This window comes from Elephas maximus, chromosome 8 (assembly GCF_024166365.1).
Source record: "Elephas maximus indicus isolate mEleMax1 chromosome 8, mEleMax1 primary haplotype, whole genome shotgun sequence".
NCBI lineage: Eukaryota > Metazoa > Chordata > Mammalia > Proboscidea > Elephantidae > Elephas > Elephas maximus.
This window is the reverse complement of record NC_064826.1, coordinates 50565518-50591714: the sequence shown is the minus strand read 5'-3', so window position 1 is coordinate 50591714 and position 26197 is coordinate 50565518. Positions and strand designations below refer to the sequence as shown.

The window sequence follows — 26197 nt, the reverse complement described above, 5'->3', positions numbered from 1 at the left end:
GCTTAAATGATTAGAAATTCCCTGAACTAGAATTACTGTTTTTGAGGCATACAGATATATTTATGTCATGCAGTATTGGTAGTACTAACAAGTACGTTAAGAAGGCCTGGTGGTGAAGTGCTAACCTAAAGGCCAGTGATTCAAATACACCAGCTGCTCTGTTGGGAGAAAGGTGCTGGAGTCTGCTTCCGTAAAGATTACAGCCTGGGAAACCCTATCCCTTTCCGGACCCATGGGAAATACGGTATCCCACCTACTTTTTATGCCCCCGGAGTTCTTTGGAAAGGTAGTAGCCTGATTTTAACAAGTTTAACCTCAAGGTGGGAGCCATTTGAAAAGTGAAACTCAAAAATCCTGAATGGGAGCCTCATTTTTGTGTAGCTTGAACATTGTCTTAGGTGATGCCCTCAGATGTGTGGATTAACTAAACTTGTGACAGGCTTGCTTTTATGTCTATGAGGTAAGCTTCCTCGCTGTGTTTCCTAGTTACTATATTCTCGTGAGAATGTACTTATCGAGAGAATAAGCTATTGCCAGTCTTCAGTCATAGTGGCCATTTTCTCCTTTACGGCATTCATTGTTTCCAGGTGTGCTGGTTCCCTTCTTTTCTAGCTTCTGAACAGTAAATAATGCCTTTCCAACAAGGAATAATGTATTGCAGTGATACTTTTCAAGAGACTCAAACTCCTATAAGTTATTCTTACCCTGCATTCAATCTTAGGGCCCAGTCATTGCTTCCATGTGTAGCGGGTGGAATGCACTGCTGTGAGCAGTTCTGCAAGTATTTCAGGACGGCTATTTCTGCTTCTTAGCTGTTAGTACTGCTTTTGTTATAATGAAGAATACATTAAAAAAAAAAAAAAGAATACATAGCAGTGGTAATTTTCCTGAGATTCAAATTCCTTTAGTTTTATTTATTTTACCCTTAAGTATTGCTTTTGTAGTAATGAAGCAAACATTGTAGTGGAATTTTCCTGAGGTTAAAAAAAAAAAAATCTTTGGCTTTATTTATTTGGACTGTAAGTACTGTTTTTGCAGTAAGGAAGAATGCATTGTACCATGTTTTGAAAAGTTTCATGAAAATTAATAAAAAGGCTAAGAAGAAGGAAACTAGAATAAAATACAGTCATTGCCAGATGCCTACATGTTTTACCAATTGCCAAGAAATAAAATTAAAAAAAATAAATGATTTTATTATTGACTCGTATTGGCAGGATTTGCATTGTCTAGGGGCCGCTGGAACACATAGGATCTTAGATAATGGATATCAAAACTCATAACAAAAATTCTGAGTTGGTCCTTTACTCAGTATGTTTTCACTCATGAAAACACGTAGCATCAACAAAAAATTCAAAGGAGAAAATAATTGGGTCTCGAAAAGTTTATTAAGGGGCAGTTCTACCCTGCCCTACAGGTCGCTATGAGTCTGAATCGACTTGATGACAATGGGTTTGGTTTGGTAAGGAGTATATTGAAAAAGAACTTTTGCAGCTAAAGTTACAGACTGTCCTGGAAGATTAGAATTGGATTTTTTCTAAGACTCCAATGATAACATTATGTTTCATTTGGACCATTATAATGCTTCATTTTTGCACGTTGATTAGTTTTTGTCTCTGTAAAAGGACATACAGTACACTGATTGAGAGAAATGTTGTACAATTGGCCATCAAGAGGAATATAATGTTCCTTATATCTCTGCATGCCATAGAATAGAATTGAAGTTACAAAACTTGGTTGTTGTTGTGTGCCGTCGAGTTGATTCTGACTCACAGCCATCCTATATGACAGAGTAGAACTGACTCATAGGAATTCCTAGGCAGTACTTTTTATAGGAGCAGATCACCTTGTCTTCTCCTACAGAGTCACTTGGTGGGTTCGAATCACAGACTTTACTGTTAGCAGCCAAATGCTTAAAACTGCTCCACCAGGCCTCCTTGTAAAACATGATGGAGACCAATAAAGAATGGTTTTCTGAAAAACAAAAAGATAGCTATGAACATGATGTTTATTTAAATAAAGTGAAGCACTTTGCGCTTGAACTTAAAATTTCCTTTGTCAATATTCTTTTAGGTATCCATCCTATGTAATTTTTACAAAAAAAAAAAAAATTTTTTTTTTTTTTTTGTTGATGTACTTTATTGTTGTGTTGCCATTAGAGTTTATTTGGAAAGTATTGTTTATTCCTTTATTTTCTCATTATCTTAAATGACACTGCTGTCAATTTTTTTTTTTTTTTTTTTCTAAATAGGGAGAATAGTTTGCTAAGCCTTTAAAGAACCTATTTATTTACTCAGAATTAAAAGGGGTTGAGTTTGGTTCCCTTGCTAGGAAGTTCAAAGATTAATCATTGATATGTATTTTTTATATTACTATTAACTTTTAATTAACTTTGGAAGGATTATAGAATTTCTACTTATCCATGAAAGCATTAAATTTTAAAAGGCCATAATTAGTCATGGCTGACAACAAAACCCTATCATAGAAATCTCCTTTTTAATTATCTCTTGGATGCTGATAGCTCAGTAGAAGAAAAGCCAAACATCGAATTATTTTATGTACACAGGAGAAGTTATTCATCTTAGGGTACTTCAAGTTGAGGAATGTGGGATAAAAAGCAGGGATGACCTAAGAGAAGGGAGAATGGAAGGGGAAACAGCAACTTTCAACTTCCACAATGAGTCAAAGGCTTTCATTATTTTGTTCAATGTATATCATGAATTTTCCGAAAACTCACTAGTAGTATGTTCCAAAGAGAAGTCATATTTTTGAGAATTACTTTCTGTTTGAAGTTGACCTGGTCATAGCTTCATCGTAGTACAGACAATTAAGAGGTGGTTGTGATTTTCAGTGATTACATATGCTTTCATCAATGATTTTGATTTGTACAGCAGCAGTTGAAATGTAAACTCTTTATAACAACAAATCAATTTTCCCCCAAATAAAGCCTTAAGAGAAATCCCTCAGATAAAAAAATAAACAGGTAAAAGAAAGTCATTCTGATTGAATCAGGGTTCAAGGTCTCAAAGCCTCATGAAGTGTGTGCTGGAACCGGCTCGCACCAGCTTGGAACAGCACGTTGTGTGTGTCTCTTCCCAACTCAATGGCATCACAGTGGTAGCTTGAAATTAGCCATGGTGGTAATATTTACATCATGGAACTTGTCATATACTACAAATAAGGGATTTTTTTTTTCCTGAAAAAGTGTCACCACTGGCCCCACCCCTCATCAGGCCCTTCACCCACATGACAGCTCATAAGTCACCTTAACAGAAGCATAGGACTCTGAGAATTACAATGAGAAAACCACTTATATGGAGTAGCAAATATGCTATATAAAATTTGAGAATAGATAAACACTTTTTAGTAAAATAAAATAAACCAATGCTAAATTAGAAAATTCTACTAACCGTCCCACTTTTCACTATTTCCAAACTTCCAAAAGTGAGCATTTTTCCTGTTCTAAAGCATTATGGAATAGGCCCGAGCTTAGTGACACACATCTGGAGCAGACTCTGCAAAAAGGGAGTAGTCACTACTTGAGACATATTTCTGTAATGTGGTTTCTTAACATCTGGTGCTGAGACCAGAGCAGCTTCTTTAAATAAAAAAAGAATTGTCAGATGAGTGATCTTTCGGGAATAAAAGAGGCAGGGTGGGGGAGCGACCTCTGGAACTCCTCTTGGAAAAGCGTACCTCCCTGAAGATCTGGTTCCTCCACCCTTCTCCTAGCAACACACCATGAAATCAGCTGTCTGACTCAGAGTGGCCAGTGACCGTCTCTTCCTGGGCTCTCAGGGCTTAATATCCCACTCATGTAGCCGGAAGATCAGCAGCCAAGTGACCCAAAGCTTTCTGTCTTCTCAAGGGTTAAGAATGTTGCCTCTGAAGTGCTCCCAATGAAGGATCAACTGTGACTGTCAAACTCTCCCCCGCCCGCCCCCACAGTAGTCCAGTTGCCAGGTCAACCCCATAAATATATAACTGTGTTCTTAAAGAAATGACACTGGCAGAAATCTTATACCGTCACTCTAATGTGCCCTGTAGGCGTTTCCTTTAAAGCAGAGTTGATAGCTGTGTTAGCAAACAGCCCCAACCAGCAAGCCCAAGTCAGTAGGAAGAAGCCTGCCAATTGTGTCATAATGTTTTTCCATAAGTAATTCAAGTTTGTGGAAGAAACAAGACACCTTTGGTATGCTGCAAAGGGCAGCCAAAACTCCAGACTCTCTCTGTGGCCAAGCTAACATATTACATTGTTCCACTGCAATGTGTATAAAGCTTCTGCAGGACACTGTGTTTGTATATGCTATCCTGTTTAAGCAGAACCTAATAAGAGTGTTCAGTTTTAACATCTATTTATAATTGGAGGAGAACCATCTGCTTCTGTGATTGTGCTTTGAACAGGTCTGGTACTTGATGTGGCAAAGGAACCCAGAAAACTCATGGCCCACATAGTCAGCGGTGGCAAAGACAGACGAGTTCATTGCTGGCACTTTTGTTGGTTGTGTACATCTTCGGGTTGCTCTCACGTTAGAAGTATTTTTTATTCATTTTAAGATGTTTGAAAACAGTCGGTTAGGAAAGCTTACACTAAAATTGAACACATAAATCATACAGACATGAAGAGTTAATTATACAATGTCTCACATCATTATTCAAAGCCTGTGAATACTACAGACAGTATCATTAAAGTCAGAGGAGAGAGATCACAGTGGGACAACATTGTTTACATAGAAATCTACAATGTGAGACTGAGCTGTACTCCAAGGGGGATTGGATGTGGATACTAGGGTAAGGGAGGGTGTTTCAGGCAAAGGGTGCAGCAAACACACAGTGCAAAGAGAGAAATTAGTAAGTGAGTCTTGGAAGCTCTGCATGGGATAACAGGACTGGCACAGAGGCCCTGGTAGGCAGTAGAGGATTACTGTAAGGAAGGTGAAGGCCAGGTTGTACATAAACACATGTTCTCAACTACATGATTGTTTGAGGTTCAAATAAAAAACCTAAAATACCAAGAGTTTAAACATAAGCTCAGTATCTCTCCGGATGCTGTTTAAAAGAACAATGTTCAAAACAAGTCCAGGTTCTGGAACGCTACTAAGTCCCCTTCATCTTTTAAGGGTTAGGTCAGGACCGTGCCTCTCTTGACCATGCCAGTCACTCCCTTCTCTGACTAGTTTTGCATTTATTTCCTGCTGTCTGTATCCAGCCTCATCTCGTGTCTCTTTCCTCCACTTTGGAATCTGTGATCCAGCATTACCAAAGGAATTGGAGTTCCAGCTCTCTGAATACTCCAAACTTTGTTTTCTCACCTCTAAACCTGTTTACTGGCCCTGCCAACCTTAAGTTTGCCACTATTCTGAATTCTGTTAAATATTATTGGCTTTTACACATTTGGGTCCACTAATCATGAACCAACTTCTGGTGTTTATTTTATATTCATCTTGAATCATTTTTTGTATGTCTCAATTGTTATTTTGCTTTGAACATGTCCATTTTCCTTAGTAGAATACTTCTCTCTAGAAGACAATGTTGTTGTTGTTCTTGTGTGCCATCAAGTTGATTCAGACTCATAGCGACCCTATACAGCAGAGTAGAAGTGACCCATAGGGTTTCTAAGGGGTGGATGGTGGATTTGAACTGCTGACATTTTGGTCAGTATCTGTAGCTCTTAACCATTGTGCCACCAAGTCTCCCTAGAAGACAATAAAAACAAACAAAAACAAAACCCAGTGCCATCAAGTCAATTCTGACTCATGGCGACCCTATAGGACATAGTAGAACTGCCCCATAGAGTTTCCTGTTTATTCTTATGGCCCATACTGATCGCATCACAATGCTTTCTAAATAAAAGTTGTCCAAAGAATGGACATATATATTACTATTTGAATATATTAATGCTGAAAACTAGTATAATGGATGTGAGGATTAGAAGAACATTTACAAGTATCAGAGGTCAACAGATGTTTATGAATTCCTGAGTATAGGAAAGAAATTAGGTTCGGGCAATAATTGCTGATTGACTTCCCTAACATATGACTCGTGTTATTCCTAGCATTTCACCCAACACTTTAATAATCAAAACACTTAAAATGTCTCTACTCAAAAAAAGGAATTTTTATGGCTGCTTGATAAACAGAAAACTATAGGAACTGAGAAACAATGAACACATAAAAGAGAAGCTTAACGGAGATTATTGAATGGCTGTAAAGTAAAATTAGCCCTCTGAAGAAAGAGACATAAGCCTAATTAATGGACAAAGGCTTTTATTTTATGAGAGCACATGGATTGAGATTCAACACATATGCTTTAACATACCCCAAGATGAGGGAAGAGCTAATCACATTTTATTTGTGCTTGGCAGTGTTACTCTGAGCTAAGTGCAGATAGAAGAAATCTGCAAAGGGCAATCCATTTTTGTTCTTGTCACCATAATTGTCATTCATTCTATATCCTTATCTGCAGTTTATTCCGTGAATCAGTGAAGGGATTAATTACTATTGTCAAAAAGGATTCTTTTGTAATTTTGAAAATAAACCCTTATTAGAAGATGCTCATTTCTAAGCAAGATGTTCATTATAAATATAGAACCAATGTGCCAAATGGCTATGAATTTAAATTACTGCATGGACATTTTATCTATTCCACTAGAAAACAACAAAGTTCAATCCATGAGGGGTATAAAAGATCAAACATGTTCATTCTTTATGCTGTTACATAAATATAAGAAAAGGAAGAGGGAATTAGAGGTCCTTAGTGGGAAAGGGGGAAAAAAAGGTGTCCCTGGGTCATGCAAACAGTTAAGCGCTCAGCTACTAAAAGGTTGGAGGTTTGAATCCACCCAGAGGTGACTGTGAAGAAAGGCTTGGCAATCTACTTCCAAAAGATGAAAGCCACTGAAAACCCTGTGGAGCACAGTTCTGCTCAGACATGGGTCATCGTGAGTCAGAATCAGCTCTATGGAAATTGGTTTTTTGTTTGTTTCATGGGAAAGGTAGGAAACTCATATTTTCAATTTTGATCTTACTGATGATATAATCTTTTGGTTATATTATCTATTGGAAGGGATAATTTTTCATGTCAGGTAACTAGAAAAATAAGAATTCTTTGTTATCAGCTCGGACTCCAGTCCCAAACTCGAGTATTAAACTCTTAGTTAAGTTACAATACTTGGAAGATTTCTTTTTTCTCTTTAGTTAAGCCTTAAGCAAAGCAGGTTGAAGGTCTGTTTAGTCTATTTCTACCCCATGTCCTAAACCCCAATTTTGGATCAGATCATCTCAATATAAGAAGAGTTAAAATTTGTCAGAAAAAAATAGGAGAGAGAAATTTCCTACCAGTTCCTAGAGCAATCTACCACCAGCCTTGTTGGCTGCCTTCAGGCTTCGTGGGTCTGAGGATAAGATATCTCCCTAGGAGGGAAAGAGGTGTTCAGAATGGTTTAGAGAATTCTGTTGCTTCTCCCATTCCAGTTATGAGAAACAGAGGTAGGTTGGACCTACTAATAGGACCAGTTTTCCCATACACTACGGCCAAATGTTAATATGGGCTAAATATCTATCTTCAGTGATTTCATATCATTTTAAACATATCTCTATTTTTTTTAAATCTCCTTATTGGACTGTGAGTTCTTCAAGGCAGAGACTGTTTTTATTCATTTTTGTTGTGGCATGTGTAAGTGCATGCCTGGAATAGAGTAATTTCATGTATCACAAAATGGTATGTTCTTTCGATTTTTTTTTTTCATTTAAAGTTGATATTTTACCATTAGAAATGTAAAAGGCATTCTTAACTCATAAAAAAAAAAAAAGCAAAAACAGAACTCGGGACAGGTTTGGCTCACTTACCATAGTTTGCTAATCCTTGTTTGATAGGGTAAATTAAAAATATAGTGGCTGTAAATTATCTGATTTTGTATTTACATATTCTCAGTATTAATTGAACATTATGAATATTTTGCTTTTGTATTATGTATAATATTTTTAAATTAATTTTTACTTTAAAAACATCATAATTTATGAGACTACAATAGGGAAAAAACATAAGAGAATGCTTGGATTCCTATGCATACATCAATAGGCCCTTTCACTGTGCCCAAATTATGCTTATAATTTAAATCATTTTTGTTTTTAAGTAGGAAAGAATCAATTTTAAAGTGTTTAGAATTATAAAACATAAGTTTGTTTTATTCTTTAAGTGTCACATCCAACCAAGCAATTGAATTAAACTGCTTGTTTGACTCTGTTATGCCTATTTTGCTACCCTCGGCGTTCACCGTTCACAAAGAAGAAAGGACATATTCAAGAAAAGTAACTATATGTTTGCATATCTTGGAGAGTTAGGCAACATATTAAAAATAAGACAGTGTAAGACCCTAACTGATTGGAAACTGCAAATTGCTAGTTTCCTCTGTCTATAAATGTGGTAGAAAACACTGGTTGAAAAAGACTATAAAAAAAAAAAAAGCTACTGGTCATAAATGCCAGTTACTTTTGTTTATAAACCCTGAAACAAGGTCTATTTCCTTGTTAGTTGGTTTATATTTGCTGACAATTTAAAAATTTTTTTTCTTTAATTACTATTTCTTAACCAACAGTTTTCTCAGTCACTTGTTAGCATTCCCTTTTATTTCTACAAATTGGTGAACTTTTGATACTACAGTTTGGAGCAACCTGAAAATAATTTTTATCTGAATTTTAATTACCACCAAGTAAAACTCAGAAATTTAAAAAAAAAAAGTGATAATTTAGTAAGGTTATCACACACCAAAATAATTACTAACTAGAAATTATGTGGAATGTCTAGTAATATATGCTAAACATTAGATCTTTCCAGAACTTATGAATGAAGACACTAGCAAATATTTAATGGGACACCTCAGCTTAGCAAAACCATAATTGATAGTGTTTTATGAAGGGCTGGATGTATTTAAATGCCCCTGCTTTGTTCTTTCCGTGTTTTCATTCAGTGAGTGATGTATTTTCCACTTTGTGTGAAGAATGAGGGTAGAAAGGACCCATAATTCTATACTTTACAGAAGTATGGAATGTATCCATCAGCTTAGAACACCCTCAAATTAAATTCTTTGTCCTCATTTGGTCTTCATTGTGGGCATCTATAAACACATATATTTAAATATAATGCTTTTTCTTAAAAGAAAAACATACGAGCCCCAGATGAAAGTCTAGTTAATGGGAACACAAATGAGAGGCTTAGTTTTGTTACTTGTCTCATTATCTCTCTTCCGTGAAGTCATTTAATTGCCCCTTGTGCCTTTCTATAGTAAGAGAACTGTATTTACTGGTCCTATAAAAAATGCTGGTAATGCTAATTGATCAAATTCAGTCTAAAAATTGCATTCAGGATGATGCAGTCCACATCTGGACGAGTGAGGTCAAGTTAATTTGCTAAGACTTATTTGAAATCGTGAGTAGGCCTGGCAATAGTGACCCAGACGCACTAACACTGTTGTAGAGCTACGGCAAGTGTTTAACCCAGAAATTGCCATGTTTTTTGGCCCCCGAGGTTGTTTTTCTTTTTTCATTGAATCAGCATTAAAATTTTGGCATATTTCACATACGTTTCCACATTTCTGTCTTCTGTTGAAATCTGGCTACGTTCTATTCCTGCGTAGGCACGATTAGCTGGAAATAAGTATCCATTGTCACCTCTGAATAAAGCATATGCTTTCCATTTTGTCATATTCCATTGTTTTTGTTTACCACCTATGCTATGTCCGTTGCTGTTGATCAAGAAGCTTGCTTTGTTGCTTTCTTTTTATTCCGTACTTCTCTAAAGAGGATAAATAAAAACTAGAACAGGAGTACCATGTGTTTCTAGAAAAACATGATGAAGTGTTTTTGTTTCTAGAAGTACAAATATTGAGAGGGGTTTAGTAGGGGTCAGCAAACAATGTTTGCGTGTATTAAAAGACTATATGCAGCAACTTTGCTCTTATATCTTAAAATTCTGGCCCTAGTAATGACTGAATTTGGGTTCCACACTTTAGCAGCTCCCAGCCTACAGGTTTGGCTTCAGGTACCCTACAACTGGAACCTTCTCCATAAGGCCTCAGGAGCCCTTGTCTGGCTCTCTTCCCAGAACTACTGAATCTACCCAGGCAGTCCTTTTCTAAGGTCTCATTATTTTATTCTGCCTACTACTTGCCTGCTCTGACTCTTTCCTCTTCTAGCCACAACTGAGTATCATGCAGCCCCTGTACCAAAATCACAGGCCAAATCTAATAGAATAATTTATTCATTCAGCAACTTTTTATTGAATATCTATAATTTGACAGCTTTGTTATAGGTATGAGGATGAAACAATAAACAAAATAGGCCCCGTTATGGTGAACACACAGCTTACATTCTAGGAGGAACAGACAATAAATATACAAGCAACAATATACTAATACAACTAATAATATACTATTAGGTAGACAAGGCCTGTGAAGAAAAGTAAAACAGAATATGGAGACAGACACAAGAGTAGAGATGAAGAGGGGATGCTATTTTTATATGTGTCATCACCTTTGAGGAAGTAACTTTTAAACTGAGAACTGAATGTGGTAACAAAGAAAGCCATGGGGCTGTCTGGAGAAGAGGAGTCTGGACAGGGGCCAGCAAGTGTCAGCCCCCTGGAGGGGAAGCGTGCTTGGAGTGTTCAGGAACAGCAAGCACTACTATGGGAGAAGTAGGCTTAGGGCAGATCACACAGGAGCTTGTAGGACGTGGTAAATTGTTGGTATTACATTCTAAGGGTAATAGAAGCCACTGGAGTCTTTTCTAGAAGGGAATTGTCTGATACAATTTATTATCCCCAAACTAAGATCCAACCTCACAGATCTAAATTAGATGAAATAAAACTCCTACACATTACCATTCTGATTAAATTAATAATTATAAAATAATTTATTTTCACCAGTAGTAACATTAGATTATGCCCACAAGTTTTTTGTTTTGTTTTTTAAACAAAATGATATCTGATACAGAATAAGTAATATAAAGGTTATGGATAAGAATGGTGAAAGTTATATACAAAATGGTGTCTGTCTCTCTCTGAAGACAAATAGGGTAAAAAAAGTGGAGTTGGCCTCATTCAAATGATTAACTTATACAAAATATATATTAATTTCCTAAGATAGTAAAATCATTGGTTAGACTGTTTTCTCCTCAATAGGGGGCAAAACACTTAGAAGAAGCTGAGCGTCCAAGTATTTTTTTTAGTGTAGATGCTTTTTGATTATTACTAAGTCAAAGTAACTATTTTAATTTATTAATTTTTTTCTTAAAATATTATTTTAGTGCCCAGGAGGAGCATTTACACCCAATATGCGAACGACCAAGGAGTTCCCAGATGATGTTGTGACTTTTATTCGGAACCATCCTCTCATGTACAATTCCATCTACCCAATCCACAGAAGGCCTTTGATTGTCCGTATAGGCACCGACTACAAGTACACAAAGATAGCTGTGGATCGAGTAAATGCAGCTGATGGTAGATACCATGTCCTGTTTCTTGGAACAGGTAGGTATTTGAGCTATGAAACTTGAAGCTTCACTTTAATGCTTAGTAGAAAAGTGTACTATAATATAGATAGTAGTTAAGAGCCATGATATTAGAACTACAAAGACGCCAATGTTTACTTCTGTCTGACCCTGAATGAGTTATTTAACTACCCTATGTCTCAGTTTCCACACCTGTAAATGGAGTTAATAAAATGAATTACTTTACAGAGTTTTTGTAAGAATTACCTCCTCTGGTTGGTTGTCATACTGTGGTGTCTTGTCTGTTGCTATGATATGGGAAGCTATGCCACTGAAATATGAAATACCAGTAGGATCACCCATGGTGGACGGCTTTCAGCAGAAGTTCCAGACTAAGACAGACTAGGAAGAAGGATCTGGAGTCTACTTCTGAAAAAACTGGCCAGCGAACACCTTATGAATAGCAGCAGAACATTGTCTGATACAGTGCTGGAATATAAGCCTCTCAGATTGGAAGGCACTCGAAATACAACTGGGAAGAGTTTACTCCTCAAAATACAGTCAACCTTAATAATGTGGATGAAGTAAAGCTTTCAGGACCTTCGTTTACTGATGTGGCACTACTCGAAATGAGAAGAAACAGCTGTAAGTATCCATTAATAATTGGAACGTGTAATGTACAAAATATGAATCTAGGAAAATTGAAAGTAGTAAAAAGTGATATGGAACACATAAAGATTGATATCTGATGCATTACATTAGTGAACTGAAGTGGACTGGTACCAGTCATTTTGAACTGGACAATTGTATGGTCTACTATGCTAGGAATGGTGTCGCATTCATCATCAAAAAGAACATTTGAAGATCTAGTCTGAAGTGCAACACTGTCAGTAATAGGATGATAGGATAATATCCATACACCTACAAGGAAGACCAGTTAAATTTTGGCACTAATTACTAAGTACCAAGATGAGTAAATTGAAGATTTTTATCAGTTTCTGCAGTCTGAAATTGATCAGATGTACAGTCAATTTGACAGCTTTGTGATAGGTCTGAGGATGAAACAATAAACAAAATAGACCCAGTTATGGTGAACACACAGCTAACACTCTAGTAGGAACAATATACTAATATAACGAATAATATACTGTTAGATAGGCAAGGCCTGTGAAGAAAAATAAAGCAGAATATGGAGACAGACACAAAACTATAGTGAAGAGGGGACACTATTTTTACATGTGTCATCACCATTGAAGAGGTAACTTTGAAACTGAGAACTGAATGTGGTAAGCCTATTGCACTGATAATCATGAGTGATTGGAATGCCAAAGCTGGAAACAAAGAAGAAGGATCAGTAGTTGAAAAATATGGTCTTGGTGATAGAAATGATGGAGGAGGTCTCGTGATAAATTTTGCAAGACAAAAGACTTATTCATTGCAAATACCCTTTTTTCCACAACATAAATGGCAACTATACACGTGGACCTTGCCATATGGAATATACAGGAATCAAATTGACTATGTCTGTGGAAAGAGAAGATGGAGAACAGTCAGAACAAGGTCAGAGGCCTACTACGGAGCAGACCATTAATTGCTCCTGTGCAAGTTCAAATTAAAGCTGAAGAAAATTAAAATAAGCCCACGAGAGCCAAAATATGACTTTGAGTATATCCTACCTGAATTTACAGAATAGATTTGATGAATTGAACACTAACAACTGAAGACCAGATGAGTTATGAAATGACATCGAGTGCATCATACATGAAGAAAGCAAAAGGTCATTAAAAAGATGGGAAAGAAAGAGACTAAAATGGATGTCAGAAGAGACTCTGAAACTTGCTTTTGAATATAGAGCAGCTAAAGCAAGTGAAAGAAATGATGAAATAGAATAGCTGAACAGAAGATTTCAAAGGGCAGCTGGAGAAAACAAAGTTAAGTATTATAATGAAATATGCAAAGGACCTGGAGTTAGAAAACTGAGGAAAAGAGCCCGCTCAAGCATTTCTCAAGCTGAAAGAACTGAAGAAAAAATTCAAGCCTCAATTTGCAATATTGAAGAATTCTGTGGGCAAAATATTGAATGAAGCAGGAAGCATCAAAAGAAGATGGAAGGAATACACAGAGTCACTGTAACAAAAAGAACTGATCAGCGTTCGATCATATCAGGAGGTGGCATATGATCAGGAACTGATGGAACTGAAGGAAGAAGTCAAAGCTGCACTGAAGACATTGAAGAAAAAAAAAAAAAAAAAAAAAAAACAAAGCTCCAGGAACTGAAGGAAAACCAATTGAGATGTTTCAACAAATGGGTGCAGTGGTGAAAGTGCTCACTCGTCTATGCCAAAAAATTTGAAAGACAGCTACCTGGCCAACCAACTGAAAGAGATCCATATTCATGCCCATTCCAAAGAAAGGTGACCCAACAGAATTGGGAAATTGTAGAACAATATCATTAATATTACACCCAAGTAAAATTTTGCTGAAGATTACCAAAAGCAGCTGCAGCAGTAAATTGTCAGGGAACTGCCAGAAATTCAAGCCACATTCAGAAGAGGACGTGGAATGAGGGATATCATTGCTGATGTCAAATGGATTATGACTGAAAGCGGAGAATACCAGAAAGATGTTTACCTGTGTTTTGTTGACTGTGCAAAGGCATTTGACTCTGTGGCTCATAACAAATTATGGATGACATTGTGACAAATGGAAATTCCAGAACACTTAATTTTGCTCATAAGAAACCTGTACATAGGCAAAGAGGCAGTCTTTAGAACAGAACAAGGAGATACTGTGTGGTTTAAAATCAGGAAAGGTGTGCATCAGAGGTATATCCTTTCACCATACTTATTCAATCTCTATGCTGAGCAAATCATCTGAGAAACTGGATTACATAAAGGAGAACGCTGCACCAAGATTGGAGGAAGACTCATTAAAAACCTGCCATATGCAGATGACACAACAAAGAGGACTTGAAGCACTTACTGATGAAAATCAAGGACTACAGACTTCAGTATGGATTACAGCTCAACAGAAAGGAAGCAAAAATCCTCACAACTGGATCAATAGCAACATCATGATAAATGGAGAAAAGGTTGGTATTGTCAAGTATTTCATTTTACTTGGAACCACAATCAACACCCATGGAAGCAGCAGTCAAGAAATGAAAAGATGCATTGCATTGGGCAAATCAGCTGCAAGAGACCTCTTTAAAGTGTTGAAAAGCAAAGATGTCACCTTGAAGACTAAGGTGCACCTGACCCAAGCCATGGTATTTTCAGTTGCCTCATATGCATGTGAAAGCTGGCCAATGAATAAGGAGGACCAAAGAAGAATTGATGCCTTTGAATTATGGTGTTGGCAAAGAATATTGAATATACCATTGGCTGCCAGAAGAATGAACATGTCTATCTTGGAAGAAGTACAGCCAGAATGCTCCATAGAAGTAAAGATGGAAAGACTTCATCTCAAGTATTTTGGACATGTTATCAGGAGAGACCAATCCCTGGAGAAGGACATCATGCTTGGTAAAATAGAGGGTCAGCATAAGAGAGGATAATCATCAATGAGATGGATTGACATAGTGCCTGCAATGATGGGCTCAAAGTATAGCAGCGATTGTGAGGTTGCCGCAGGATCCGGCAGTGTTTCTTTCCGTTGTATATAGGATCTTTATGTATTGGAACCTACTCGACGGCACCTGAGAACAATAACAAAGCACCTAGAACAGTGCCTAGCATGTATTAGAGCAAAATACAAGAATCATGGGCTGAATTAGAGGATGGAGAGAAATGTTAAGTGTAAGTAAATTTTTCTTTCATTTGAAGCAAATTCTTTGACTTCTTCATATATACATGGGGCCATTTTCTAGTGATAATGGTAATGATAGAAATGTTCTAGAGTGTAGTAACTCTAGAATAGGCAGGTTTTTTTAAAATATAGTAACAGTACTATTTTAATAATCTACAAATTCTAGTTTTCAATTTACATTAATATTCAAGTTGAGTGAAAATATTCTTGTTCATAGCCTCCATGCTGTGGAATGACTAGCTTTGTATGTGCAATAGCACCGGTGCTCAAAGTGTGGTCCCCAGACCAGCAGCATCAGCATTATCTGAGAATATGTTAGAAATGAGAATTCTTAGACCCTTCCACAAGCACTCTGGGAGTGAAACTCAGCCATCTGTCTTTTATCAAGCCCTTCCAAGTAATTCTGATGCACACTAAACTTGGAGAACTACGACTCTACAGAAAGCCCTTTGCTTGCTAGTCAGGCAGTAGTTAATAATATATTTCAAACATCCCTGACTGTGTTGTAGATTGTCATAAAAGGAAATCTCTTCAGTTATAGTAATACCACCACTACTCCAGGAAATTAGGTAGTTTCTCTACTAGTTTAAGAAATAGATATAAAATATGTCTGTAAACATCGTAAAACATAGTGACTGTGGAATATGTAACTTGAGCTAACGAATGAATTGCACTATGACTTCAATCAATTTACAATCTGATTACTTTTATTTTTATAGGCTAAATACACTTTTCAAAGTGTACATTTCTTATTTTACTTTTTTTTTTGTTTTTGCCTAAAACCCCAGATCTAAATCCTTCGTTCTCATGTGATTTCAGCTTGTATTGTACTTAGATTGAAAGCCTCTGACATGAACTATTTGGCATCTTCTCCAACACTTTGACATATCTGAGCTTTCACTGGTCCTCTTTTGTCTTGAATTTGAGGAATATCCTTTCCTTCATAGACTAATCATAATCACTCTGCTCTCAATTTTTATCCCCTCCTGCCATTTTCTGGACCGCTATCAATTATATTCTTATTCACTTTATTCTTTTGTTTCATCTTCACTGAATCCTCAGCTTAAAAATCTTATACCAGGAAACTAGATCCACTCCTTCATGCATAGCCACCCGTCTGCTGTTCAACCAATTTCTTCAAGACATCCAGTGGCTTTTAATTGTTCAGATGCCTCAATCTCACTTTGAATCATTTAGTATTGTAAAGTCTCTCTTTTCCTCTTTGCTGTAACCATGCCATGAAATTACCGTGTTCGTCTGAGAATATCTTCTCAGTCTCCTTTGTTAGCCCAGGTTCCTCCTGCCCATGAGAGTGGGTATTCCCTGAGGTTCTATCTATGGGACTTTTCTTTTTATACATCCTTTGTCCTTTTCATTCAATTGGTTTCAATTATCCATTCCATGTGAACAAATCCCAAATGTACATCTCTAGTCCTTGCCATTTCATGAGCTTATTATTTGCATTTACAACATACTGTTAGATAACACAAATTGGATAACCTATTAAAACTTCAAACATCATGCTTCAACTCAATTTATTCTAAGACTCTCTAATCAACTCTTTATTCAGTCTCACTTATTTGTATTCATTATTGCACATCCTTCTCAAGGTTCTATCTCTCCTAGATATATAATTTCTCTCTACGTATATCACAGTACCTGGCAAGGTCAATATGTATTTGTCAAGATGAATTGAAAATCATAGCTATGTTTGTTGCTATACATGTAATCAACTGAATCAATAACTGAGTGCAAAAGTTAATCTTAATTTGCATATAAACTGTGTTCTCCAAAGATGTAATCTCCTTAGGAATGATTACAAAGAGTTACTTTCAGCCTCTGCCTGAATCATCCAATGTGGAGTTTGCCTTTGGAAAAAAAAACATTTTTTCCTAAAGTGAAGTTGTAATTTAAAGCCACCAAACAAACAAAAAAAACAAACCTGTTGCCGTCGAGTTGATTCTGACTCATATTTAGAGCCACAACTCTCCCTGATGTCTCATATTAGCAGAAGAGATGACCATTTTCTTTTTCTTCTCCACCCCCCCTCCACCTTTTCTGTAATTCTTGAAGCCTGTCTCGATGGTGGTCTTTGATGCCACAACAGTTGTGTTTTCAGGAAAGTCTGCGTAAGATATGTAGATTTCATGGGTGGAATTTTCAAGAAGACTTTATAAGCAGTGCAGCAGTGTTTATTCAGATAGAGGACGGTAACAAACATGTTTTTGCACAAATTCTTTGGCTTTATTTTACCACATAAGCGTCTGGCATCTTTACATAGACTTTTCACACTGGTATTGAAACACTTGTGTCATTTTGAAAACCAGTGTATAGGCATATGTTTTTAATTGTAGTGGGATATTTCTCTAGTGATTGCTTACAAAGCCACATGAGTCTCTTGAAGACTGTCCTATTAGGAAAGTCCATGCAGTGACAAAGCCTCTGCCAACCGCATCTCCCTGGAGAGATGGAGATTCATTTCACCACTGAACCTTATCGTCATTGGTATATCAGACTGCACTATACTTTAGTTGAAGGCAGTGGTTTAAATTTACCCGAAACTCTCACAACCAGTGTATTGATATAGAATATTTGCTGCCCAACCAGTTCTGGGATGGCTGGTGAAATTTCTTCAAAGACATTTTTCTGGGTATGTTTGCTGTTAAAAGTGAATACAAGAGCCGTTCCTGAAATGGCTCTTGGGAGAATCATAGGTCATTGTTCCCAGGATTTCTAAGCTTGGTGTATCTTAATTTTCTGAAGAAGGACATAATATTTCTTATATGTTGCCAAATCCTTGAGAACCAGAGAGCCCTTTGGCCACTATAAATAAATAATGATGCTCCAATTCTTGCCACAATGCCACTCCTCTCATGGCATTCCTTGTCTCTGAACCATCATGGAAACTTCAGGCAAATGCAACGAAGACATTAGTTGTCAAAGAAGATGCCATAGGAAAAACTTAATTTGACAGTTCATTGGAATGCAAATAGGGTGTCATGTAACTGTATTCACTTTAAATGTTATGAATGATTTTGTAGCTCTCAGGATCTCCATGGTAGTTCTGTGGGCTCAACGCCTGCCAGCTGTTAACACTTAGCCAAGTACAATGTATTACTCTAATTGTGAGGTGCTGATATTCTAGCCTTTCACCGTCATGGGACTGACTCAGGTCATTTTGGGTTCTGACAGATGCAATGAAAAAAATAAAGTGATCTTTATCCCCTACTCTTATTTCTTACAGTTTATATATCAATGTTTGGTCTAGGGATAAGAAGTCCCTGGGTGGCACAAGTGATCTACACTCTATCAACCTAAAAGTTGGCAGCTTAAACCACCCTGCAGCACAGCAGAAGTTCTGATGAACAGGTTCTGTAAACATTACAGCCAGGAAAACCCTGTGAAGCAGTTCTACTCTGTAACACATGGGGTCGCCATGAGTCGGAACTGACTCGATGGCCGTGGGTTTTAGTTTAGGGGTCGCAGCCTACTGCATGCTTCTCCATGGCTCATGAACTCAGAATTGTTTTTATATTTTTAAATGGATGAAAAAAAAAAGTATATTTTTGTGACCAGTGAAAATTATAAGAAATGCAAATTTGTGTCCATTAATAAAGCTTTATTAGAATACAGCTACACGCATTCGTTTGTATATCGTCTGTGGCTGCTTTTGCTCTTCAGTGGCACAGATGAGTAGTTGCAACAGAGACCAGATAGCCCCCAAAGTCGAAATACTGAACTATTTAGCCTTTTACAAAACAAAGTTTGCTGATCTCTACTTTGGTTGATAATTGTATAATTTTAGAAAAATCAAGACTTTGTAAAGAAGCAGTTATCTAATATTGTAGATATAATATAGGAATTCATAAATGTTGCCACAGATAAATACCTGTTCTGTAATCTTGAGTAAAACATACCTTGCTATTTTATTAAAATTTATACTGGAAACTAAGTTTCCAATTTTTTTTTTTTTTTAACCAACTCATTCATACTATCACTCTAGAAAAGACCACAGCAATGAAAAAAATACCTTGTGTTTTGTTTTATTCTGTATAATTTGTTGATGCGTTGAGAGATTTTTTTTCTTTTAATTTCTGTTTTAGAGTTGTGGGTATTTCTGATGTTCCTTACTTTTTTTTTTTTTTAGTTCTGTGTATTAGAGGTGTGGAAGTTTCTAGTCTTCCTTATTTATTTATTTATTTATTTATTTAGTATTTAGGAAGCTTGTAAAACAGCAGGCAAGTGCTTTCATGGGATTAACATTTCTATTTTAACTTTGCCACCTACTGCTTCTATCCAGGCCATTTGTTCCAAGCAGAGTATATTGCACAGTCGAGAGATTTTTTGCCTGTTTTCCTTTTGCTTCTGTAGTTATGAAAATATTTAAATGTCTAGATCAGGTTCAGACAACCTGGTAAATTTATATTTTTATCACTATACATGAGTCAAGACAACATGTGGGCTTTGAAGAAAGAGCGAGAGAGTATTCTTGTGAATGGCTGTTAGAGGCTTAGGATGATTTAAGGCAATTATGATTTTTTTTAATATAAGGTCTATACATGTGGTGGCCTGTCAAAATTCATATATAGTATGTACTGTTCCATGCTTCTTTTTAGCTTTTGTTTAACTGGGTAAATACTGAGTTGGGACGTTGGCCCCAGTAAGTCCTTTGAAAGTGTGGAATTTTAAAGTATGTGCCACATATGTGACGAAAGTCTTAAAATTCTTGCCTTGCAGTGTTACATGATAGCTGCCTTCAAAGTAACTAACCAGTTCTGGCAGTCACATCTCTTGGAATGGCACAGTGTTAATGAACTGCAGAGCCAGGCCTTTTGATTTTAAAGAATGTCCTAAAATACTCCATGTAAAATTTGATAGCTGGAGCAGTCCATTTGAGTTCAGAAAAGGCTACTGTCATTTGAAAGCAGGGCATGAATGTCACTCTAAGGATAATGTCTAGACTTCCTCCTTCGCTTAGCAGTAAGGAATAAATCTCTTTGTAAGTCACTGGTTTTTAATAACATTTTGGTTCAGTGCCTTCCAAAGTAGAATTTGGAAACTTCGGAGAGTTTACCAAAGAGTCTACAGAGATTGTCAAAGCAGGAAATATTAATGGAACAGAGTGGAATGATGGCTGAATTGACAGGAGAATGAGGATAAATCACGGTGTGATAGTTACTTGTTCATGCAGAAGAGTAGAAAAAAAGGATGTGTGAAGAGAAACAAAATGGAAGATAACCCATACAGTGATTACTAATCCAGAGTCAAATGCTCTCACTTAAATTTTACCTTAAAAAGACAATTGCAAAATAAATATATGGCTAATTGCTGAATTCTTTTCTTTTTATCTACTCTTCAGAGATATGTATATTTTTAAAGACAGTATAAAATCTCACTTAGTGAATATATAAATGTTGGTGTTGCTAGTTTGCCTGAAAAACCCATTTATTTATTCAGTGTTCTACTTATGCAAATAACTGTAGTATTGCAGGCTTCTAAAATATTTTATTACATTATAATAATGCTAGTTACAGTTATTTAAAGTGCTTACCATGTGCCAGGTATGTTATATGCATTATCTCACCCAATCTTCACAAATATTCTAATCGGAATCGTGGGAATGTAAGCTCCACGGGGGCAGCAATATTTGCCTGATTTATTCCAGGTCCTCAGTACCTAGAATAGTGCATCACTCAATGTAGTCCCTCAGTAGATATGATTCAAATGAAGGTTAAGGAAGATTAAAATTGCATATATACTTAGTGTATGGTACAGCCAGAATATAAATCCATGCTGTCTGGTCTCATGCCCTGAGAATTAACCCCTTCATCATTACTACCTTACTTACTATTGCCACTTTATAATTTTATCCTTTTATGAAATTCATTTTTTATATTTTCTCTTTTTACTATGAATTAAATGTTTCATCCACATATGTCAAGATGATATTAGGGAAGTGCCACATTCAAAATTAGCATTTGCATTGTTTTGAGTGGTGCCACTCACTGCAGCCCATTCACATGCTTTTATCAAGTCTTCTGTATGAAGCAAATGCCTGTTCCAAGGGGAGCCTTAGAGAACAAACTTTCCCTCGACACAGGCTGGCTTTTTGTGCTAGGATTGTGCTAGAATTTAACCTGTGTCTTTGTTATATCAGCAGTTAAGTAGGTAAGGCTGTTAGGAAAAGGGGTAGAAGAAGACGCAGAAATGAAGCAGAACATCTTACAACAGTAAATCTTTGAGCATTAAGCTTGTTTTAAAATGGGGCTTATATCTACATTCAAAATGTCACACACTCAGCAAAGCACACATAAATCTCTTTAACATGCTTCTGTTTACACAATCAAAATGGATTTTGCATAGCCATTTTGTGAAGCCCGTGGGCCTGTTTGGAGGATTTCAGATCACTCGAAGAGATAGAAGCTCTTTCTAGAAGGGAAGACAGCAATGGTTTACTCTGTAAGGCTGGAGCATTTACTATGCAATCATGGGCATTTTCCTAGATGACTTGAAAACAACTACAATCAAATCTCAAAGCTTTACATAAAAATGAATGTAGGAAAATTTTCTAGCCTTAAAACATTACTTTATGGAGTCTTTTGTATGTCTCTTAAGAATACAGCCACACTGTGTTCTTATTCTTGAGGTGCTGCCAAGGCTTCCTGAGGCCAACCTGGCAGCCTTTGTTCCAGGGAGAAGAATCCACAGCCTACTGCTCAGCCCCTGCCAAGCTTTCTCTGTGTGACTACCCAGAAAGAGGGCTACAACTGTCAGCTTTGATGGTGCTTTTTGTGGAAAGTCAGCTTTTTAAGGATTTTTATTTAACTGGGAAGAGTTCAAATACTGAAAAATGGAAAGATGTGTTTAATTTTGGAATGAGAAGTAGTGTAAATTAATTGGTACAAGAACAGCTGAAACTGGAGTCTCTGCCGTGAGTCTGGTATTAGAGTCATACATGTTTCGCATTACTTAGTAGTACCCTTATTTTCCTTTTCCAGAAAATAATGCCCACCCCGCCCCCCAAGATGTCTGGAACCTGTGACTGTGTTACTTTACATGGCAAAAGGCTCTTTGCAGGTGTGATTAATTATAGGCTGTGAGATGGGGAGATTTTCCCTGATTTTCTGGGTGGGCTCGATCTAGTCCTTAAAGGCATAGGAACTTTCTCACTGTAGTCGCCAGAGAGAAATATGATGATTGAAAAAGGTCAGAGAGATGTTACATTACTGGCCTTCAAGATGGAAGAAGAGGGCCATATGGGATGCGGGTGTTCTCTAGAAGCTGGAAAAGGCAAGGAAATGGATTTTTCCTAAAGCCTGTGAAAAAGGATGTAGTCCTGCTGGCACCTTGATTTTAGCCTCGTGGTATCTGTGTTGGATTCTGACCTTCAGAACTGTGAGATAATAAATTTATGTTGTTTAATGTATTAAGTTGGTGGTTAATTTGTTACAATAGCAGTAATAAGTTCACTACAACTAATTTTAGAAATCTAGCTTAATTTGAAGGCTGGAATAAAATCATCTTGATACTTAAAGAACTTTTAAAATTAGAGAATAGTCAATTCTGATGTTTTAAAACTATGACAAAGCCCTTATCAATTAATGCAAAAAAGATAATATGTTTAGGTTCTATAGTTCTTTTTCAAAGAGTATGGAATAGCAATAATGGCACATCATAAATTTGTTATTATTTCCTTCATTGGCAACATTTACTGAGCCTATTGCATGCCAAGGTTTATAATACACAGTGAATAAACAATAGCACTTTCCTTTAAGAAGTCCATGGTCCAACAGAGGAGGCAAGTCAGTGCAGTTTAATAAATATTTATTGAGTACCTATTATGTTCCAGGCACTCTTAGAGGTGCTTGGGTTGTATCAGTTAAACAAGGTGACTAAAATTCCTGCCCTTGTAGAACTTACATTCCACTGGGAGAGATAATGACCATTAAAGTGAACAAATTATATACTCTATTTTAAACTGACACATGCTATAGAAAAAAGAAAAATTAAAGCAGAGATAGGGAGTTTAGAAAGTATGATGGCCAGAATTTACTTCATTGACAGAGTTTATCAAAGACTTGAAGGAGATAAGAGAGTTAGCCAAAAAGCTAGCTCAGAGAAGAGCATCATAAACCCTTTCTAGAAAGCAGTGTGTTTAGTTCAGTTCTAAAATATAAAAACCTATAGAGTCCAGAAAAGGGATTGGCCACTTGTTAGGAATTTTAGATAATTTTCTATTCCTGTGAAATAAATTACCAAAAAATGAGTGGCTTAAAAGTACACACATTTAGTATCTCACAATTTCTGTGGATGATGGCTTAGCTGGGTGGGTTCTCTGCTCAGCGTCTCACGAAGTACAAATACAGTGGAGGACAGGCTGCGTTCTTTTCTGGAGCTCAGGATCTTCTAAGCTCACATGGCTGTTGGCAGAATTTGATTCCTTGCTGTCGTGGGACTGAGGCTCTCAGCTCCTGGAGGCTACCTGCAGTTGCCCACCAATGGCTGTCTTCACTGGCAGTTCAAATCATCGTTGTTTGCTTCCTCACGCCTCTCAGAGTTTAGTCTTTCATTATGTTAAGACTGGGTCTCAAATACTGTAATGTAATCACAGGATTGACAACCTATCAACTTTGTCATACAATATTAGTTAAAAGCAAGCCTCCTGTACTCATGTGAAGGGAATATACAAGGATATTTCTCACTGAGGTTACTTTAGAGTATGTTTGCCACACAGCCCCATATATATTTTAGATAGATCACCTTGGCAGTGATTTGGAGGATGCAATAAAGTCAGAGAAAAGGCCAGTCCAGAGACTTTTTGCATGATAAAGAAAAGAAATAATGAGAGCCTGAAGTGGAGGTTGAGAGGGATTGTCAGATTCAAGAGATATTTAGAAGGAAAGGACCTGATGATAATAAATCAATTTGGGAGAATTGGAGGGCTGAAAAAAGTGTCTAGAGTGCATTGTAGATTTGTGAGTTGGAAAATCGGTGGACTAGGGAATAGAAAATTTGTAAACAGATTTGGAGTGTAATGAATTCCTTTTGGAATGCCACACCTATCATTTTCTGTAGGTCATTAAGCATCAGAAACTGAATTAATTACCTAAGGTATATTATCTCATTAAAACCTTACAGCAACACAGTAGAATCATTAGCTCCGTTTCACAGTTGCGGAACCTGAGGCTTTGAGAAGGCAGTTAAATGACTTGTTTAAGGTTGTGATGCTATTAGAATCAATTAAATTTAAGCCTAAGTTTGTCTCACATTGAGTTAAAGATTTGGTGAGCCATCCAGATGGATAAGTCAAAGAAAGCTCTATCATAGATATGTTTCAGGAGACAGGACTGTTCTGGAGATGTAGATCTGGTAGTCATTAGCGATGTAGGTGTTATCTGAACCCCTGAGAGTGCCTGAGGTTACTCTAGGAGACTCTGCAGATAAGGATTTAACTCTGGGGAGTACATTTAAGGGGTAGGAAAATAGAGCGTGTTTACCAAGAAGATGGAGAATGAGTGATCATGAAAATGGCAGAGGAATAAACCAAACCAAACCCGCTGCTGTCGAGTAGATTCCGATTCAGAGCGACCTTATAGGACAGGGTAGAACTGCCCCATAGAGTTTCCAAGGAGCCGCTGCCAGATTCGAACTGCCAACCCTTTGGTTAGCAGCCGTAGCTCTTAATCACTACGCCACCAGGGTTTAAGAGGGAGTAATATCATGGAGAACTTGAGAGAGTTGCAAACAGGAACAAAGCGGGGGTCAAAATCTTCATAAGTGGTACAGTTGTGCGTGAGCGCCTTTGTCGCAATATGCTGCTTTCTTCATTCTCCTATCTTCTTACGGACCAGTGACATTTGATTGGAGAGTAACCATCCCCAGGGGAAAAAATGAGACGTGAACAGGAGGAAGTAGAAAGGGGATAATGTAAGGAGTAAATGTGGACTGGGAGATGACCAGATACAAAAGGGGGAATTTTCTCTCTTTACCAGAGTACCCCAAAACATAGACTGATGTTTCTTTTAGGCCAGTTTCATGTATTTTTTAAACTTTGAAAAAGAATGCAGAACGGCCTAGTTACAATAAAAATGATGCGGTAAAGCAAGCTAGTTAAATTAAAAAAAGTTAGTGACCATAAAACACATTAATCTCAGATGAGAAATTCTTCTTCAAAATGATAAGAAATTAAAGAGAGAGAGATTATGCACAGTTTTGCATTTGGGAAAGTTGTATTTTATGCAGGGTAGGTAAAAACTTGCATAGAGTCTATACACACACACACATATATAATGTACACTTGCACTATTGACCATAGGACAATTTGTTTGAAAACAGAATGTAAATGAAAGCAATTCTTGAGATAATGAATAGAAGAGAGACTAATGCATGTGATATGTAATTCTGAATAACTTTTGAAATACAGAAACATCAATTTTAGTGATTATTGAGGTTCTGTTTGGGTATTCTTTAGCTGTATCACTAGGAAATAACTATAATAATCTATATGGTCATCATTTGGACTGATACTATTCTATATCATAATTTTTTTATTAACCCTCATAGAATAAATTAGCTTTTAGAACGAGAATAAACACACACATTATATTTTAAGCTTGTGAAACACACTTTGGTATATTACATACACCAGGTATTTTTCATGAGGTCTGCCACCTTAGTTGAATAAACAAAATATTAGCTCAAAATTTTAAAAAGTCACATATGCGGCTTTCTAATTTTTGATGAGCTTCAATGAAATCAAAACCTTTAATTTAGTCACACCTTAATACATAATTTCTGGTTAAGTAAAATTGTTGATCTTAACATTTCTCTTTTAGATTTTTCTCAAAATTTTTTGTAACAGTCATAAGTACAAGCATGTGTGTGTTTACTTGTAAAATTCCAGAACT

The 26197-nt window shown here is 36.7% G+C and overlaps 1 protein-coding gene across 1 annotated transcript in view; it reads left to right on the top strand.

The window, feature by feature from the left end:
* The window catches only part of SEMA3C (semaphorin 3C), a 182572-nt gene that overhangs the window by 128858 nt on the left and 27517 nt on the right, over positions 1 to 26197 (top strand). Inside the window, exon 12 of the mRNA XM_049893285.1 lies at positions 11301 to 11523. Coding sequence (XP_049749242.1) covers positions 11301 to 11523 — 223 coding nt within the window. The remainder of the gene's footprint in view (positions 1 to 11300; positions 11524 to 26197) is intronic.